General features: G+C 40.8%; 1 protein-coding gene across 6 annotated transcripts in view; it reads right to left on the reverse strand.

The window, feature by feature from the left end:
- The window catches only part of evi5b (ecotropic viral integration site 5b), a 34,706-nt gene extending 18,119 nt beyond the window's left edge, over positions 1 to 16,587 (reverse strand). For 2 of the 6 annotated variants that reach the window (XM_056379172.1, XM_056379171.1), the window contains exons 1-4: positions 16,310 to 16,587; positions 7,915 to 8,141; positions 2,670 to 2,859; positions 90 to 314 (exon numbers count right to left, since the gene is read on the reverse strand). In XM_056379172.1, the coding sequence (XP_056235147.1) occupies positions 90 to 314; positions 2,670 to 2,859; positions 7,915 to 8,141; positions 16,310 to 16,441 (774 nt within the window). In that variant the 5' untranslated portion in view covers positions 16,442 to 16,587. Of the gene's footprint in view, positions 1 to 89; positions 315 to 2,669; positions 2,860 to 4,664; positions 4,757 to 7,914; positions 8,142 to 13,998; positions 14,151 to 14,857; positions 15,091 to 16,309 lie in introns of those variants that run through there. The other 4 variants (XM_056379173.1, XM_056379174.1, XM_056379175.1 and 1 more) reach the window with 4 other exon arrangements.
- Positions 16,588 to 17,812: the final 1,225 nt, after the last annotated feature.

Raw genomic sequence — 17,812 nt, forward strand, 5'->3', positions numbered from 1 at the left:
GTTACTGCTTTGATTATCAGTTTATCTGCATACAAGGAGGTTTCCTCTGGGCATACGGTTATCACGAGTTATCACGAATGGAGACTCACCTTCATGACATTGAAGAGCACTTCCTGGCCCAAGCTGTCCTTCTCCTTGAAGAACTCGTGTTCGGGATACGTGCGGGCGATGTCTCGGCGAATCAGCTTCTCGCAGGGCGACGTCATCTTCAGGAGTTCAGAGTACTGATCCTTGATGGGCATATTTTGGGCATTGCACAACAGCTGCCACACTATTGCCCGAAAGTGGTGGGGAATCCCTTTTCTGACAAGATCCTATGGTAAAAGAAAAAGATACTTTGTGAAAGTGATATTAATCTACCTGATCTTTGACGACATTGATGAGGGATTTAAACTGGGATTCGAGGGTGGTCTTCGTTCCTTTCTGAAAGTAAGACAATGTGGATAAGACAGTGTAAAAGTGTAAGAAAACAGATCAGCCTCATGTGGAGGCAAAGGGCAACACTTGTATTTCTTACAGGAGGACAGAGTCATGGGCATGCTTTGCCCTCTAGTACTTATTTTCTCATTTTAACACAGCGTGCATCTCATCATGATATGATTTCCACTGCCAAATACAACCTTGTCTGTGAGGCACTTGGTACTGTGATTTGTTTCCATATATTTCTGCTGATACAATTTGATTAAGCAACTTCCTGTGCTGACAGGGAACACTGGTCTTTCCTGCTGTGATGGGAGTGTGCTTAACTGCGTGTGAGTGAGTGAGTGAGTGAGTGTGAGAGAGAGAGAGAAACTGTGTGTGTGTGTGTGTGTGTGTGTGTGTGTGTGTGTGTGTGTGTGTGTGTGTGTGTGTGTGTGTGTGTGTGTGTGTGTGTGTGTGTGTGCATGCATCTGGTCAGTCCAGGGTGCATCTGGAGCAGAGGTCCACCCACACAGGCTTTCAGCAGGAGATCCCCCTCCCTCTCAGAGGTTAGACAAGACAAACCGAGCTTTGTGCTGGAACAATACACTGTCTCATATCTCGACCATTTGTGAAGGAAAGCTGCTTTCTTCCTTTTTTAAAAGTGTGTATTATAAATCTAATGTTTAATCAGACATTCACTAAACTAATTAGATTTCTCTTGAACAGTAGTAGGTCTTAATGAAATACGAAGTACTGAAAACATGAACACATCAGTGGTTTTGCTGACAAGCAAAGAAGGTTCCTTCCTTCATGCAACAGAAACCGGGTTTCTCTGTAAACCAATGGGAAGAAAACATCAAATCTGTGAAGGCCTCCGCGGTTATGATTAATATTCCAGGCTGGTTGCACCCATCTGTTATTTACTACTTCTGTTAAATTACATAGTAACACCCATGCATGTTCACTGGTCCTTCGCAACACTTCCCCATTTACACACGCAGGGACAAGGAACAGGTTCATGAGACAGCAATTCCATGTCCACACATGTTTTTGTATGTGCATGGATCACAAACAATGGGCTTAAAAGGAAGAGTAAGTGATTCTAATATAATACACTCTTTGTCAAATCCAGAGAGAATCCGCTTCCGTGCTGTATAATCTGGATTCCACCATTGGGTTGTTGCTTTGGCAAGGTGCGTCTGTGAATTTGGGGGCCAGAGCTTGTACAGGAGCACTGAAGGGAGGGGGGTAATTGTTTTGCTGTTGAGTTCAAATATCAACAATCTCTTGCATACGCTGCTTTTAAAGAGTGACAGACTATGAGAAAACATAATTACAGGTGCTCAGGATGCAGTTTTGAGTGTCACCATGACTGTAGAGCTGCTGGACTGCAATTTAAAAGCTAAAAAATGAATGGACCAAAAAGATGCTTCCTGTTTTTGTGCAGCCGTTTGAGGCAATCAGGGAGCATGGCGTTAATGAGCTAGCCAACCAAATCCTGGTATCAATCCCACTGAACATCTTTCCAATGAACTATAATGCAGCGGCAGTAGAAAGCTTTCAAACAAGCAGCTGAACATCAGGAAACTACAGGTTCCATGCTGAGTCACTGCCATGGCTGTTATCAGGTTGTCCAACACAGCACTGGACAGGGTTTTAAGGTTTTTCTGGGCACCGTGTTTACTCTAATTTCCACTGTGCATGTGCAGTTTAAATCAAACTACCACGGACAGTGACTGGGCATATTGTTATCACGAGACTTCTGGGAGTAACTGTAGAAACAAGGAACCTAAAATTAGCTTCAAATGTCAGGAACTAAAATAACAAGTCCGAGGACAACACTACAGGGTCACTTAGGACAAAGATAACCTCAGCAATTATTTCTGGACCAAGTAAACATTCAAACAGATATTGCCATTGTAGCATTCAAGCCAGAGCTTGAAACATGTGTGTCACAAGAAAGACAGATTGTATCTTTTACTATAAAGTTTCAAGCCATTTCACTGCAGAAACAGTATCATGGGAGCTCCTGTCTCTTTTCTTTGGAACCTGGAATAATGTCATTCTTATCAAATGGGCAACTATCAAAGACACAGACAAAAATAAATGTCTAAAATTATAGCTCCACTGTCTTAACCTCCTCTTCAGCAGCCGGGTCAAATGTGTCGCAGTAAGCTCTTAATGCAGTCGTGTTTCAGTAAGCTCTTAAGCGTGTCTGCACAGGACTTGGCTGTCACTTCACAGGTAGTCATGTGCACTGGTCTCACCTTGAGCTGCTTCTCCTTCTTCTTGCGCACCTCCTCCCACTCATTGACAATTCGTCCCCAGAGAATCCACGAGTCCTCCTCCAGGTGGGAGAGGTTGGAAGAGGCGGAGGAGCTGGACACCAGGGAGGAGCCGCTGTTCCGCCTGGAGCCATTCATGGAGCGCAGCGACTTGCTGTCCGTCTCCAACAGCCTGTGGTCAAGTTAAGTTGGATGTAATAAATAAATGAAATAATAATATTTTAATCCTTGACAAAAAAATCTTATAAAACTTATATGAATGTCTCGGTCAGTCATAACTTCAGTAATGTTTCTTTACTAGCTTTCGCTCGAGTAACACATGTCTGCTCCTGATACACAGTGTTAATTGTTTTTGATCTTTTACCAACTTCAACATACTGACTAAATATGTTGCAGTGCTATGGTCCGTGTTGGTGCTTTGAAATCAAATTATCAGCATAAATACAGGTCAAAATTCAACCAGTGCAAGAGCAGGCGGGCTACATATTCTGCAGATCAGAACGCGTGTGCAGCTGCAACACAAGGCCAACGCAACAAAAAGAGTCCTCATCGGAGCGTCATGGTGGCCTTGTGGTAAATACACAAAACTTATAACCAGAGATTTTTTGGCTGGTGATCATTGTTGCATTCTGCTGCATCTTGAATGCCGGACAAGCTATGATTTAGACAAACAGTGTTGAAATTCAACCCTACAGTTTTATGACTGTAAAATAACCTGCTGCACAACAGTGACTGGCTGTCAGAGCCTGAGAATTAGCAGTCAATTAGCAAATAATTCCCCTCACCAGAGAGTCTAAAAATTCACACCTGGTTCAATAATTGGCCTGAGACTGAATGAACAACACCAGAACAGCTGGCCCAGTTATCAAGTGTTTATCAGCAGCCATCAGCTGTTGTAGTGTGATCATAAGCTGCTACATTCTTAATTGATGCAAGCCCCCCAAAAATCCTCTTATTGAAATTGTCACAACAACTAGCAGGCTAATACCGACATTAAAAACAATACTGTTGTACTCAGACTGAAAGACTGTACAAAAGGGATATAAAAGCCTTTCTACTAAGAAAGAGAGTTGGCACTCATTTAAATTCTACTGGCAGCTGCTTTAAGTGGACAAAAAAAGCCTATCCAGTGGAGATCCAGTGGAGTTTAGTAAAATAGTTCCTCGCTCATTATGTCTATTTCACTGAGTGTTTTCATCTATGGTCAGCATAGGAAGCGGCTCGCTGGGGAAATGTGTTTTCCCAGCAGTTTAATCTTGCACTCTATCACCCTTATCAGTTTGTCCCTGGGGTTGCTGACAGAGTGACCTGATCAAGGATCACTGTGCAGAGAAAAGAAGCAGCGACTCCCAACCTGGGCTGCAAAGAGGGGCTCGTGACAAGACACACAAAGGCCCAGACACCTGATCTCGGAAAAAGGCAGAGGCCTCTGCACTGGAGCCTGTGACGTCACAGGGCATGCTCCTAGAATGGCTAGGGTTACAGCCAAATTTGGGTCGAGTGGGAGGGAGTAAGACAGAAAGACTAGTCAGCAAGAGACCTTCTTCACTTGTATTTAGCTCTGACACGGAGCTAAAACGTGAATAAAAGGTACATCTTTTAGCTAGAGTTTAGCTGGAATTGTTGGTTTTTCAAGAATTTTTGTCATCCTGTCACAACTGGTTATACACACTGCAATACCAGCCTGTGCTACACATGAACCTGAACATGCTTACAGATCTGCTAATAATTCACTAGCAGTCAAACACAAATCTGAGGCTTGAAGAACACAAAATACAAATAGACTGAAGTTAATTACTTTTGATCAAAGAACGTAATTAAAACGAAAGTGAGAGTAAACTTTGAGCTAAAAGACAAAAAGCCAAATAATAAGAAGCACATTCTCTTTAAAGAGTGTGGCAGTTAAAACGTCATCATGACTTCAATTTGCAGTTCATTACAGCAGCATAATAAGTCATGAAATACTCTAAACCTTACCAAGATAAACTCATGATGTACTCCTCATGTCTCTGGTTTCTACGAATTCTGGCGTGGTGGCATGTCTGATTTACAGATTGTAGCAGCGTTGGCCTTCCTCGTCTGTGTGACGCTACTCAATGCTTGTGCTTTTTATCTGCTCTGTAGGGTACAAAGGCCTCACCAAACACACAAACACCTGGCAAGCAAGCGCAGGATGCATCACAGTAACTGTAATACACACATGAATGCCATAGTTCCTCCCTTCTGTTGTTGCACCTGTCCTACAAACACCTTGATGACAAAACGATAAGATTTGTTTGGCGGCGATTAGTATGTTGCTACAGGGTGGTTTGAAAAGAAGAGACTGCATTGTCAGTCAGAAACAAAGAGTGGAAGCAGAGAAAAATGTCCAATGAAAGGGCCCAGCTGTGTATTTACGTGTTGGGGTGGAGACAGGGGTCAAAGGGCAGATTAACTATGAGTCCCTTGACACTGTGACTTCTGTTCACCAGATGGGCATCTGCTCAGACCTTCATAAAGGATATTAGGGGGAAAATTAAACATTTTTTGCTGGTTCATTTTGATCCTCCCTATTGAGGAAAAACATCACAGCAAGTGTCACTTGGCATACTGGTGCAATGGCTGTTGTGGGCGTACCAATGAATCATTGACCTCTGCATTCAACAGAGCTTTGTTGTCCTCTTCACTGACGTTACCTTTGACAATCACAAACTCTGAGCCGCATGCTTGGTTTCCATGCTGACAGAGAGTGCACCAGCCATGGGTGAGAGGCGCAACAGAGGAAGAATTCACAAAGTTGGCAAGAGAGCAGTGCTGTGTCATCCTCTAACAGTTCTTTAATCTGCACGTTGGGGCCAACACACCGTTTACTTCTCAATTTTTCCAACAAACTTTTAGTTGATCCAGTATACAGATAAACTCATCTACAACTAAGCTTGCTGCGATGTGAATCTTTGGTGCTAGTTTGGGGCCTGTAGCAAGAAGTAGGTTTACAAAGTTATCTGATCAACTTTGATGAGGAACCTCCAAAAAAAACAAAAAAACCTCCTATTGAAAATGCAGTACTTAGAGCCAGTTGTTGTTGTTGTTGTTTAACAGACATCGCCCATTATTGTTTAGCCAGAGGATGAGTCAGTCGCTACAGCCTTTAAATTAAAACTCAAAAACTTTGCATTTACGTGAGAAGAAAACAATGAAAAAAACTGGCCAAATCCTCAAAGAACAAAACCTCCTCTTCTTTGCCAAACAGCTCAACACTGAAATAACAAAATCTCCAGAACCCAACAAACGAGAGACGGTTAAATTTTTTTTATTATTTTACTTAATTAATTGGCACGTCACCATCTGTTGGACACCACTCGTGTCAGGGTGTGTGTGTGTGTGTGTGTGTGTGTGTGTGTGTAGATCAGGAGGGCGGTGACAGGGATGTCTGGGAGATGCAGTCAGAGTAGTGTAGGTATGTAGAGGACACAAGGCAAGATCATAAGATAAACAATACTTCAAATGCTAGCTTGAGAATTTGAATACAAATATAAACAAAAAATGATATTGGTGAAAAAATGTGTATTGTGCTAGCATGTTAGTAATTCTTTCAGTAGTAAGTACATAATATAATCAATAATCAAATCAACTAATAGCTCATGAGAATATCGCTGCAGCCTGCGCAACACTGCAGCAACTGTACTTCCTGAGGAAGTTTAACTTGTTTGTGGGGTGTAGGAAGCTAATGACACCCTGCGACTTTATCATATTTCTGAGCATGGCAAACTGTCAAGAGCTGACTAGAACAAGCTGCACAGCATGATGAGTGTCCAGCTATATCTTAGGTCCTAACATTTTTAAGCAGGAGGGTGAGTATTAATCCCTCCAATCCTCCTTATGTACAATCTGAGCTTCTTCCCTCTGAACCACTACAGGTCAAGTCAAACAGGGTCAACCTGTTTCTCATCTGCAAGAAGAGTTTCCCTTAAGGAGCAATTAAGTCAAGAGTTCATAAATATTGTTTTCTGACATTACGTTCATAAAAAAAAAAAAAAAAAAAAACATTTAGTCACAAGCAAGCTCGCACTATTGTTGGCTGAACCACAACAGCGGAGCCAGCCCTATAAACGTGAATGTCTGTCGCTGACTGAGTGACTGAGTGATGAAGTTACACCAGGGGTCAGTTGAATTTCTGATTCTGATTTCTGATTCTGAATGCAGTGTGACTTGAGTGCCGAGGTTACACCACTGGTTGGCCGGCCAAGTGGTGGGAGTTTCCCCATTGGCCGCTCTTTCAAAAATGAATATGTGTGAACAGTTTCTATTATGTCATTTGGGGTGGGGGGCCATTTTAGATATTTTCCATAGAAGAGAGTGGGCAGTTCCGCCCCGTGAACTCAAGGTCAGTCTTTCCCTCAGCAGGCACACTTTCTTTGCCTTTCATTCACTTGACTGCACAGCAGCTGACAAAGACGTGAATGAACTTCCAACTTTCCCTCCGAGTGATCATTTAACAATAAAGCCGAAATCACAACACGGCCGTTCTTTAAAGCCGGGGTAGCCACTCACTTTTTGGCATCAATGGGCAAAAAAAATCCATAATCACCTTTCAACTTATTGTGATTCAAATGGTTTGAGAGCAAGTTAGACATCTGCACCTCCTCTTGGCTGTGTGTTCCTATTGGACGTGCACACGCAAATGCAGATGCGTGTGCACGTCCATTCAGACGTGTCGATATCAGTGAAGCGTTTCAGAGATGGAGAGAGAACTTGCTGTACGGGACAGGAAACAGGCTGCTAACTTCATTTTCTCCATTTCTCATTTTTCCATTGAAAGTTGTTGCTTACAGCAGTTCCACAAGTTTTAAGCTACATCCTCAATTTCACACATTGACCATACACAGTCCAGCCATATGCGAAGTGCTGACTTAGTCTTGATGTTCAACGTGTCTGCTAACCAGGGCAGAATCAAATATTTCACAATATGGATCATCTATATTGTGAAATATTTGAGTCTGCCCTGGTTAGCGACCAGTAGAAATAATCTACACTCACATATATTATGGACTTACTGTACATTTGTAATGTTTCTATCATCCAAAAAACAGCTCTTTTAATGGTTTTCCAATCAGTCAGATGATATTCTCTATTCCAGTGCAACAGTACACATGATATCGAACCAGCCTTTGAAGAAAATCTGCCTATACTGCCCGTAAACATTGTTAAAGTTGATGGGCAGGAGAGGCTTTTGTCACAGACTGCTTACCTGTTCTGCTCCTCGAGCTTGGCAAGCAGTTCCACATCATCAGGACTGAGCGGCGAGGGCGGTGAGAGAGCAGGCGAGGACAGAGACGTAGAGGAAGAGGTAGCAGTGGTCTGCAGGGATGTGGGCGTGGCCACCTGGCTAGCCATCTGACTGACCGTGTGGGACACCGAGTTCTTCACCCATGAGAGAGTAGAACTCAGCTTACCAGCAACTTTGTCTGTCGCCACCTGCAGAGGATGGAGAATACCTCTTAATTCAGTAATAATACCCCAGTGATAAAACTTAGGCTTTGTGGTTGTATGCCTCTGCCAACCACTCAAGTTGCAGGAAATATGGTCACAATCTCCCCCTCTGTTCCTGGGTTAAAGCGTTGAACAATGGCCACAAGTGTTTTTGCAAAACGACGTGATGTCGCTGTGAAGTTGACCATTGATCGTTTGGATGTAAAATGTCATCACTTCATCATTTTATTTTATTAGATATTTGCATTAAATTGTGTCAAATTTAGTGTATGAATTCTTGAGTTATGGCCAATAACATGTTTTGTGAGGCCAGAAAATTGACCTCGACCTTTGACCCTCAAATCCTAATCAGTACACTCATGAGTGAACGGGTGTCGAATTTGAAGGGTTTCCCTCAAGACGGTACTAAGATATCAAGCTCATGAGAATGGGACGGACGGACTACCCGAAAAACATAATGTCTCCAGCCGCAGCTCTTGCCAGTGCGGAGGTGTAAAAAGTTCCACCATCTTTATCTATCAGCTACTGAACATCATTATATCCCAACACTGGAGCGACATTATCAGTTTTGATGATCTGCACCAGTCACACACTGCCAGCAGACAGTATCGACTGGAGTGATAAAACTGCTAACTCTTCAAACTTTGTTTGCGTCTGATTCTACGACCAATCCTTTAAATGATTTGGATCATTATCCAGTAAAGCATGCTGAGTAAGGACTGAATGACAATTATTAATTAATTCAATCCATTTAAAAAGTAAAATGCTCTGTGCAGGTATTTTTTAATGACATGAACGACACATTTCTTTAACCGCAACTTACAGCCCAGTGTTTTCTATCAAATCATATGTAAACTTTAAATTACATCTAGGGAGAACTTCTTGTGCACAACGTACCGCAACACCACAAAACATCACAAATGAACAGTGCATTGTGTTAATAACACTTAATTAGTTAATAATAACTTGCTAATGTTAACTGACACACACGGTCTGAAGAATGACTAACACATAGTGTTGTTGTGCTCAATAACAGCCAGTTTCATCATCATAATTAAATATCATATCACTAAATACCTGTCGCATAAAATAATGACGGATTTTTTGTTTCTAAATAAGAAAAACTATCAAAAACTATCCACCTACTACCAGCCTAAAAAGAGACCTGCAGGAAATCTTTTATACCTTCCTACCTGTTATTCCAAATAGTCCAAACTCTTTGGCTTTCAGATGCCAAAATAATCCATGAGGAAATCCGGTTTGTATTCATTAAGAGAACTGCTTTAAAAATCCATGAAGTTTAAATGTCAGTAAGACTTGACTGAAAGAAATCCACTCTTCTGAACCTTTGACCGATTTAATGACACACTGCTGTGTAGTCATATGCTGATCATACTGTCAGGAGCGGTCAAAGTGCTCCAACAAAAGATAGGCCTTCTTTAAGTCTCCTGCTGAGATCAGTATACAACAGGAAGCGTAGCTCTTTACTCAGCACAAAGAAATTCACTTCACACCTTAGAAAAAAAACACAATTAGTCTTGCCTTTGGTTCCAGCAGGAAGTCTGGATACTGCAACCAGGCAGGAAACCAATCATTTCATGCAACTTACTCCGTATAAAAATGATGACTCATTTTTCTGTATGCATCAGGTTTACAGACGGCCGAAGACATAAATGAAAAGGAGAGAAGAACAAAAGGAGGTGGAGGAAAAGACTGTGGTAAATGTGGTGACAGGAATGTGTTACGGTTCAGACTGAAAATATGCTAGCTAAGCTTTTCTTTTGCGCTCGTGTACACAGACAGACACACTGACAGTGCTTTCACACATGCACTGCAACGCTGAACTTATCTAGACATTATCCGGAGGAGCTGTATGTGGGAGCGCAAATATCTGAATCGGTGGGACAGGACATTAAACGGACTTTACACTGCTCCCTAGTAAAAAAAAGTCCATGTAATGTCCAATTGAGCTGTTGTGCAAGTCACTGTCCGGAGAATTCACAGAAAGTGTGCGTGTTGATGATGATGTGTCTATCACATCTCCCTACACGCTCTATACCCAGACACCACCCCTCGCCTAAACCAAGGGGAGTATGCTACATGTGTATTGTTACCACGAAACACAGAGATGGACTATAATTCAACTTTATAGTTAAGTTTCTTTAATAACATCATGCGTGTCATGCGTGTTGGACACCCATGATTAAAACCAAATGTTGCCTAAAATCTCAACCGGTAGACAGTTTTATTACAGCTTGTATTACAGACTGAGTTCACTGCAATGAATATAGGTTAACAAAGATAAATTATCCTGCGGTGACGGGGTCTGAACAATATATTCTTGTGATCACAAAGCAAAACTAAACAAATCTTCATCCTATAGATTCCCCGGGGTGACTGCATTAGATTAACGTGGCTGGACGATATCGTGACACCTAACCTAAAGAAGGCAACGTACACCTTACAGCAAAAACACAATAAGTGCACCAGCACAAATACATGTACATTTATGTAAAAATAAAAACCTCCTTTGCAAATGTATCAAATTTTAATGAGTCTCTCTTAATCAATAATTATATTGTTTAATGTACAAACAATTTATAATAAGAAAAGGCAGTGAAGGTTTGGCTGGGCGGAGCGCTAGTATTAGTTGTTAACTATAGGTTACTGTAAATGTCTTGTGGGATTTTATTGTGTATTCTTGCACAGCAAAGTAAAATTTCTCTCTATGTGATTTCTCACACGCACAGCTGAAGATTGCAGTTCCCGTTTGATTTCCCATTCCCATGCAGACCACTCTCATATGGGAAAATACTTTCATTTTTTCCAATAACCAAGTACATCACAACACTCACCCAAATTTGTAGATCTGAAAATGCAGGGTTACATGTACCCACTCAGACTGCCATTAACAGAAATAACAGCATCCCCACCAGTAATAGATATATCCTGCATAAACAACTATCTATCTATTGGCTGGGTGTGATGCAAACTCTTGCTCATTCAGATGTTTGTCAGCACATTTTTGCAGCCTAACATCCAGCAATGTAGATCTTACAGCCCAATTAACTAATCCATTCAATGAGTGTATATCACAAAGGCTTGACAAACAATGATATGTTCAGTGTTGAAACAATCAGCTATGTAACTAATATGTGAACATTTACAAAAACAGTTGATCCTGAAAAAGTGCACTCCCCAATTTAAATCTTACATGCCCCCATACTCTTTTTGCACCACTGACTCAGGCTAGCTTTGTGTATGTGCTCTTCCCCTTTGAAAGCAAAGAAGTGAATGTAAGGGCATGAGGTTTCTTCAGAAACTGACTCCCAATGCAGGATACCATGCAGAACTAACCGGGGAGAGTAAAGAGGTCCATGTGGACAGAACACTGTGGGTTGCCAAGTGTTTTAGGCCTGGACCTGGCCTTGTTTGTGATGAATAATTGTGAACCTTATTAGTTTATTTCCTTTATGTTAGAATATCAGCGTCATTGCATTTTTTTAAGCCTGACTTAAATACGATCTGGATATAAAATTCAGATAGCAAAATACGAACAGGCAAAAAATGTAATCAACTCAGTCAGGACAGGGGAAGGCCGTGCTAAAAAAGATGCCAATGTCCAGGTGGCCTTCGTAGACACTGCTTCTAGCCAGCCCAGCCAAGTGAAGCGAGACTTCCCTATAAATCCTGGATACAGATTGTTTCTGCTTTTGTTTGCCAACGGACTCAAAGGGGCCCCGAGATGCAGTGCGCATAGATAATGAAACTCACAGCGAGGCAAGAAGAAAGCCTCAGCGAAACAACTTCAGGATGATTGGGGAACTGAGAAAGACCACAGGCAGAACAGAGAGGCGTTTCCGTTCCCCTAATTCAAAATGCAAAAACACCCACAGTTCTGTGGAGCAGGCAAAGAGACTCTCACAAACTTTTATGCTACGTCAAATATAAAACTACAAGTTTCCATCAAAAAGATTTTTGCAGTCGCCATCCGAGTTGAAAATTAAGACAAATCTATCTCGACTTTTTCTATTTTACTTGTCTTTTATGTGTTATTTCCAGGCAGTGAATCAGAACAAACTTGTCTGGCCCAGCGGGAGAGAGCATGGCCATCTTGGGGGAAACACACTGGCCATGAGCTGTGTGAGGGTATTAAAACACAGCCCTGACTTACAATAACACACTCACACTGAGGTAGAATGGCCTTTCACTTCACACACACAGAGGGAAGCTCAGATTTTCCCAGTGTACAATCAGCATTTCAATGGTCTTGCTGAAGGCTATTCTTCATTATGCAGCCACATAATGAGAGCTACAAACACTGACTAATATTTTACATTTGGGCCACAAACCCTGCACTGCGAAAAGTAGATCTATAGACATGAGGTAAATTAAATGTAATGGTTTCAACTTAATATCAATTAATAATGACGACACTTAAATCTGAATACATTCTGTGGGCGTGACAGCTATAAGTACTGGGACAGTAGTCCTACTGAGCCTTCTGTGAAAGTGTGTGTAATCTCCATTAGGGCATTTGGTCTTCCACCATCCCTGGTACAGCAGTGATATGTTGACAAAATGACTACAAATTTAGATATTTTGATATGAGACTGCAGGAAAATTATTAATAATGGCTGCGTTTGATTTATTTTCCACAGCCCCAGAGGTCTGTTAATGTGTATGGTGGTTCACTGGCAATGCTTAGCCACTCCAATGGAACAGAGCCATTGTTAATGTTATTAATGACATCTGTTGAAATGTCTCTCGTGAAAAAGGCTTATAGCTCTGATTTGTGAATTGATTTGATTTGGATAATGCATTGATATTTTCAGTATGACTAATACACTTTCAGTATTAGGGATGGTTTATATGGTCACTGAAAAAGAAAAACATAGTCATTTGAATGTAATGGTGACACAAGATGTGACATTTTACCATCTATCTTAGTCATATAGAACATATAACTTCAGCAACATTAGAAAATTAATCGTATTCTGTGTGAATACAGAAATTTTGCCAAACTAAAGCTCACAAGGTTATGCCCATTTGTGGTACTATTGAAACTCACTCAGCTTAACGCCTGCCACAACAGCTCATTTTGGTACCTCAGCTGTTTCTTCTCACATATGGAATCATTTTAAAAGGAAGTCAGATAAATAACATAAAACACATTTGAATACTCTGCACCTCTAAATTCACAGAAGATTTATTGTAGCTCTTTCATGTATGTTCCTCAACGTCTCCAGGCCTATGCTGAGACACGGGGTCAGAGTAAAGCTTGTGAAGCTTTTAGTCATAACTTCAACAAGTACCAACAAGTGCATCCTCTGACACGATCACCCCCTAGACTCACAGATACAACTTACTGGCAAAAAAAGTGAAGAGCTGTTCAGTGTTAATTACAGAAGTAACAGGCCATTTTAAATTTAGAAGTAACAGTCATCTGTCACTTAACCAGCTAATTTAGGCACTGCGACTGACTGCACTAGCCACTTCTTAACAAAACGATGTATTTAAAACAGAACACTTTTAGTCAAATGATAGGTTAATACTTTTAGTAGCACTAGTAGTCTCCTTTAGCATTTCCATTTGCTGAAATTTACTTACAAGATGAAATTTTCTCCTCCACTGCTCTTATCTAAAAGCTCTAATGTAAACAGAGCACAATAAGATTTTACACTTATGTACTCATAAAATATAATACTTTATACGTTTTAGGTGAGCAATACAGCAATATAAAGACAATATAATATAAAGACATAAATACCCCACATGTAATTTCCCCAGGTTACAGAGTGAGAGTACAGTATCAAGGCATGATCAACAAAAACCTACTGACCTCCACAGCAACTCTGGGCCTTCATTTTCCTTCTCTCTCTTAAAAACCTTATCCTCACACACATTTTCCAGCCTGGTGTTGTCAACTGTGATAATTTCTGTCAGTGGAGTGAGCAGCACTTTTGTTATCTCGTTAAACTTTGCTTGGTTTATAGTCCACTTATATCTGTGCTCGCGGAGCTGTTGCCTTTTGCGCCTTTAAAGTCACTTCTCCTCAGTTTTGAGTTTAAAGATATCTTTAGCTTGAACACGGACAATGCCACCGCTGAGTTGTTTAAAATCATCTGCTCAGGCCAAACAGAAAGAGTTTAGTTTATATGCAATAAAACAGAGGACGGGATCGTTGAGACCACAGGAGAAGTTCCTATTCCTTTTATGGCTCGCTGGTGTCGTGAGCTTGAAATGGAGATCCAGCATCAAATGCAACAGCGTGCAGTGTTATTTATTCCAGAAAGCCCCAACGTCGACGAGCTCGACGAAGCTACCGTTGGCTTAAATAGCTAACGTTAAATAGACACGTTAAAACGACATCAGCGAGCAAGAAAAAAAGTCCAACCATCTATCAGCTTGTGTTTTTGTTCCAGGCAATAGCCGGAGCCCTTTGCAAACCAATTAAGGGCTCAACAGCAAGTATTTAACAAAAGTGATAACGCTGACGAACTGTAATGTTAGCTAATATTGCGATCAGCCATGTGTAGGGGTTCAGCAATAACACCCTTCTGCATTACTTAGATGTAATGTCACAACATGCACTTCGGAAGATACAGGGTGACAACTAGGGAGTCGTTTAATAAGTTAGTGTTCATTACAGTAATTAGACAGAGCCCAAAAAAAAAAAAAAAAACAAGAACCTCTTTTACCTTGAAGCGATTTTAGCCAGCCGCTGCAAACGTCGCCTGCTTCCCATGCACGAAAGTGTAGTCCTACTCTTATGAGAAAAAGACAGGTTTTCAAACACTTTACCCGAGTGCATTAGCTAAAGTGGCCAAGATAGCCTAGCTAGGTTTTCCAGTTGAACGCTAGCCAGCGTTAAGTTAGCCTGCTCCCATTGACTCCTCGGTCCAGCCCATGCAGCCGTATAATACGTGTACACAAATGTCTGCAGAGCTCAGACAGTCGGCGGTGGCCTACCAAGTGTTTACATCGCACGGAGCATGCGCAGTCCGCCCACAGCGCCAACCTGGCACAACACTACCACCAAGTGTTCACGGTGAGCAACTGCAGCCAAAGACCCTTTCATTCATTCAGAAAGAGGAAGATGTATTTCTAAATAAAGAAAGAAAAAGGTGTTTGTGATAAGGTCAACAGTGGGGGGAAATAATAAATATTATTAAAGATAATAAATCTTTGCATTTAGTGCATTTAGTTATTTCAAATATCACATACTGAGTATCACATACTTCTTAGGAGTTGAGTACCAGACAGCATCAAAAATCTACTCAGTGGAAGTAGATTTGTTGGTTTTGAATATATGCAAAAAACTAACACAAAATCTACTAAGTTGCTGTAACAAGAGTAATTTCCTCACCTGGAAGGGACAGTTTGGCATAAGTTATTGGGGTTATCAAGGGGGCATTTTGTCATGTCCCATCACTGACATTACTGCCACAGCACCTCCAGAAGACTCGAGAGTGTCAATCACCTATCAGTACTGATAGAATGGCTTGTAATGACCCTTCCAGCAGCCCATAAACCAAACTGTGTGACCTCTCTAACCCCTGAAATATATTGTTCATCCAATCATCAGTTCAACATAGATTGGATGACACTAATGAAATGGGTAGATGGATAAATTTACACTATGCCACGGGGATGGAGGTATAAAAAATATTACACAGTGACAACCTTACCTATTCAGACATAACATTATCTGAAACAAGACACATTCCTATTATCAAAGACTTCCCTGATATAGATTAAAAATTTTTAAATGTGAAAAGGTTTATTACCTCATTCCATTTATTCAATTATTCTACTCCATTTTGGCAGCACTCTCCAAAAAGGGGGTAGACCGTAGAGGAAATGGTGTTAAGGAAACAGGAGTCGATGAAAGGGAGCATCTTACACACAGCCAAAATAAACGTATAAATTCTTTCAATAAGTGTATGATGAGATATCACCTCACTTTGTGACACTTTATCAGAGATATTACCGAGTCAACTAACAAAATTACAGGCCCTATAGTATGGTCTCTTTGTGTTTCGGCCCAGCGCATTATTAGTGTTTTGTCAAAGAAAAGAGCCTCAAGCTTCCTGTAGTGTGTGGTGTCTGATCAATATCTGTACCAGTAAGAGATCCTCAGAATGTCTTACCTGAAGTTCATCGCTGAGAGGAAAAATACTTCTGTCGGTGTAGACTGGAGGTTCAAACCCTTTAGACTCAGAACTATCTGCAGCTTTTTCAGTTAAGGTGTGTTGTCGTCTTAAAGAAACTGAAGATACCATGAATCAGTTTATGAAAACTATATTCTTACGTTAGTTTTCACTAAACCAACCTATAAAATTAAATAAATGCTGTATATAACAAAAAATAAATTATTTGTAATTGACTAATCTAGCGTTCCCTGAGCGAGAGATGTCAACAGAAACTCACGATGAAGTGAAAATTTGACTAAGCAGACTGCCTTGATTCACATACCAAACAGTCATAAAACCTACTCTTCAGGTTTAACATGGGAACAGTGACGCACATCTTTTGTCGGTTGTTGGACACTCCTCTATTCATAGAAGTAGATGAAAGCAGCTGACGTTGAAGGCTAGACTTGGCAACAGCACGGTGACTGTAGGCCTCTCAGTCTGTCACAATAATCACATCTCAGTCATCAGACATAAATAATTAGAGAGCTATGAACACAGTCAAATACTTCTCAGTATAGTCCGTGAGGAAACAGTTGAATCACCCCTGTGCTAAATTAAAATGGAACGAAGAAGAAAAATATTACAACTATAAAATTTCAAACTAGCTTTTTATAAAATCATTCAATCTAATCATTATCATTCATTCATTAATCATCATTACTCAGGTAACTGCTGCTCTGCTGGTATTGTTTGCAGTCACACTCATATCCCCAGATCATCCTACTATATGCACCTTTTAACCCAAGCTGATTAATGGTTAACTACTCTAGTTTTGATTCATAACTACATAATTAACCTCTGTTTGATGTATGAAGACATCGTGGGTAAAATATATCTTTATGTGTTGAACAGCATTTCAAGCTCCTCTCATGTGGTTTGAAAGGGCTTCAAGGACCCAGAGGCAGTAGTTGTTTGTTTTCCAGAGGATAAATCACTTCACCTGATTTTAAAGGGTGGGTTCACCTTAATGGCAAATACACTTGCCCTCTATACTACCTAGCTATGCTGCTAGTTTTAATCTTATTTGCAAAGGTTTTACGATTGCATACTAAGACCTGCCACCACCTGATACAATGGAGGTGAATTTTATTTCTTTGTGGTGCTACCATCATTGAAATCAGTTTGTCTTCACAAGAAAATGACAGTGGATCATCCAGAGGAACAAGGATGTTGTTTCCAGTAAGGGACATAACATAGGGGTTTTTAACATGTTCTTTTTTAATGTTGTGAGTGCCACATATGAAATTTCAGTTCTCCTCCCTTGTATCGCAGTGACGTCAGAAAACATAGTGGCAGATGCTATCTTTAAACATCGCCAATGAAACTATCTGCCAGATACCGCTAGTAGCAGGTGGAAGAATTTGTTTGTTTTGAATCGCATGAACTGATCTTTTAAGGAATGAAAATCAACAAGTAGTTGTAGTTGCCTATAAGATTTTGATTTTAGCTTTCAATTGT

The sequence above is a fragment of the Seriola aureovittata genome, chromosome 6 (genome assembly GCF_021018895.1).
Source record: "Seriola aureovittata isolate HTS-2021-v1 ecotype China chromosome 6, ASM2101889v1, whole genome shotgun sequence".
Lineage (NCBI taxonomy): Eukaryota > Metazoa > Chordata > Actinopteri > Carangiformes > Carangidae > Seriola > Seriola aureovittata.